At 37.7% G+C, this 3,102-nt stretch overlaps 1 protein-coding gene across 1 annotated transcript; it reads right to left on the bottom strand.

The window, feature by feature from the left end:
• Nucleotides 1-617: 617 nt before the first annotated feature.
• On the bottom strand, nt 618-2,840 carry LOC130573232 (interferon alpha-2-like). Its single transcript, XM_057365532.1, has 2 exons — nt 2,257-2,840; nt 618-696 (listed from the first exon to the last, which is right to left on the bottom strand). The coding sequence occupies exons 1-2, from the start codon at nt 2,805-2,807 to the stop codon at nt 654-656; spliced, it is 594 nt and encodes a 197-aa protein (XP_057221515.1). The 5' UTR covers nt 2,808-2,840; the 3' UTR covers nt 618-653.
• Between the last annotated feature and the right edge of the window lie 262 nt (nt 2,841-3,102).

Below are 3,102 nucleotides of genomic sequence, written 5' to 3' on the forward strand. Positions count from 1 at the left end.
AATTTCATTTTGCCCTCTAGTGCCCATTCTGTGTTCTTGTTTTTTTTCTGCACTGCCAAGTACTGTGTTGATTGAAATACGTCAAAAAAGATTTTTATTTGGTGATGAGATTTTTAAGGACATCTATGATTTAAAAAGGAAACTTAAAYGAGAGTTTCTGAACAATTAGTGGGCCACAAATTAACATGTTCCCATTGCAGACAACTAAGGCAATAAAAACTGGAATCCCTCACAAGGGAGCAGCTGAAAAAATTTCATGTTATTTCCAAATTCTGATAAAAARTAAGACCATTTCATAACAGTTTACTGCCTTGCCAAACCCACCCAAGTATATCAGAACCAGAAGGGTAAGTAGGCTGAATGCCATTTYATTATACGGGTTTGAAGAAGCACAAAACACAAACAAGCAACAGAAATGAGATTTGAAACAGTCCCAAGGTGGATCCTTTTCAAGTGCTGTTAGTTACAAAGCCCAAGAAAYACATATTTTGCTGTTACATTTGTAGCAGGGTGTCACCAGGTAGGAAAATTACTCTGATTTACTCTGGTTTGTTCCTCTTTTTTTGCTTTTCTTGATCATGGTGAAGTTGCTAGCTGGTTTTATTTCTGGTATTTCAGCTTCATCCATGATACCCATGTGTCCCATCTCTTCTTTASCTTGCATCTGTGAGTGGTGGAGAGGACAGTATGTGCACCCTGCAAAAGAGACCCATGTCATGGATACGGTACCTGAGACCCCGTGCACCATGGCTGCTGTTCATACCAACCCATTTTTTGCTGAGATGCACCTTTTTATTATCTCCCCTTCCAGTGATGCTCTTCTGAATGGTGCTGATCAGGAAAAGCTTTATGGTGATTCCTAACCTGATGCATAAACCAACCTCTGACAATTTCAGCCCTACAAAACCAACACCACCCTCTTTAGGGAGCCACAGAAATGCTCTCTCCTCTGTTCCTTTATGCCAGACCCGGAATCCAAGGCCAAATGTACATCAGGGCGGCCACAGAGGGATTTCTTACTGTTTTTTAAAGTTGCTGGGGTTTTAGCAAACTTTTAACTATATTCTTTGGGTAAAAGAGCCTTGATGTAGCTCTGTTCCCCCATTACTGACATACAGCAAGTGATTAGGGAAAGCACACCATGTCAAATGGAGTTACCCAGGGACAATTTCCCAAGGGTAAAATCCAGGCACAGTTTATTGCAAGGTTTTTTAAAGAATTTGATTATATTGTAATTATYACTGATGGCTGTGTGTTTTGGAGGGAGAATTAATTGGAGTACCAACATTTCTGTGGTTCAATTTGTGAGCAGGGGAAAGAGGCAAATTTCATGCAGCAATAAAACACAGCACTGGATCGTGATGTTTGAGATTCAGTAGCCAGGATGAATACACCCATGAGCAAGCAGAGTGCCACAGGCAGATGTGGCTTCAGGGTACTTTTACATAGAAAAGTTACTTCAAAGAATCTTATAAAAGAAGTTGAAGTGAACTGGAAACATTGCAGTAAGGAATAAAAGCCTCACCCCCAAATAGTTAAAGGCAAATRTATTTCAATTAAAAGTAACACTGTCCAATTGGGAAGTTACTACAGAAGCCATAACTACTGAAAAAAATATGCTATGTAGACAAATCCTTCTAGAATTACTTTACATCTTTGAACAAAGCAAATGTTAGAATGACTCGAATGCAAAAAAAAAAAAAAAAAAAAAAAAAAAAAAAAAAAAAAAAAAAAAAAAAAAAAAAAAAAAAGTACATGCTTGGAAAAGAGGATACATACTTTTAAAGCAAAATGCATTTTCTCAACCTAAATCAGGTTGAGAAAACCTACCACTGAAGCAGTACAAATCTAGCACACATAAGGCTCAGGATGTGTAGTTCATTCACAGATATGTGATTCTCTGCACACAGGGGAAATAGAGCAGGAAAGTAGCTGCATGTTTTCTCAGCAGAAAATACTGCAAGGTGCCACTATCTATCAAAGGTTGTAATCTCTTCCTAGGGTGAGCCCCTCACTGAAAATTCATATGGATTAATTTATAGCTTGAGTAGACACCTTGCTTACCAAGGAAAAAAATTACATTACATTGAATAATGCATCACATTTCCAAAAGTAAATTTCAGAAGCATAATTAAATAYCAAAATTAACTGGGGACCATGCCACAAGATAGATCATAGAACAAATAATAAATATTATTTATAATATTTATTTATAAGTACTATAAATTATGTGTGGTTAAAATCTTTGTACCTTAGTTTTTAAGCTTCCTTGTCACCTTATCGATCAATTGGAGACATCTCCTCATTTCTACACGGCTGATCTCCCAAGAGCACAGGTCATGTTGTTTGTCTTTAAGAAAACAGTCTATTTTTTGGAAGTATTTCTTCAGTTTCAGCCTGCTGTCTTCTTTGCTCGGACGGTAGTGGGTGTGATTTTTGATTACACATGCCTCCAGTTGCTCAATCTGCCCATAAAGTCCATTCTGGAACTGATCCACAGCTGTCCCATCCCAAGAAGCTAGAGTCAGGTTTTTGCTGAAGATATAGAAAATATGTTGGAAGATCTCTTCAATGGCAATTCTGACATTCTCTTTCTGCCTGGGCTGCAGAACACGTGTAGGAAATCTGAAGGATGTTTTGTCTCTTAGACATTGTTGAGGAAAGTTTTTGCCCATTTTATCCAAAAGTTGCAGGCTGCTCCTGATCACTTTTCTCTGCTGCAAAGGGAGGTGGTTGCACTGAAGACTGGAGATGATGGGAGTGCATGACAGCATGAGGCCAATGTGTACCAAGCCAAAAGCATTCATGCTAAAGACAAGCTCTGATGTTCCTCCTTTCCTGTGTATAAATTCGGCGTGCTAGGCTGGGTGCTTTAAAGTCATTTGTAGACTCCCATTTCTTCAAATCTTGACATTTAATTGTTCTGTAGGAGAAGTTTTCTTTCATCATTTTTTGGTTTTTAAGGTTTTCCCCCTTGTGTATGCTTATGACACCACTTTCATTTTCTGCTTTATGACTTCATAGTCTTTTTTTTCTTTTCCTACTTTCTTTTTATTTCAGCTGGATAYTAGAATGCAATATATCTATCTTGTATTATTTATT

The sequence above is a fragment of the Malurus melanocephalus genome, unplaced genomic scaffold, assembly GCF_030028575.1.
Source record: "Malurus melanocephalus ecotype Western Australia unplaced genomic scaffold, MMel_1.1 scaffold_54, whole genome shotgun sequence".
NCBI lineage: Eukaryota > Metazoa > Chordata > Aves > Passeriformes > Maluridae > Malurus > Malurus melanocephalus.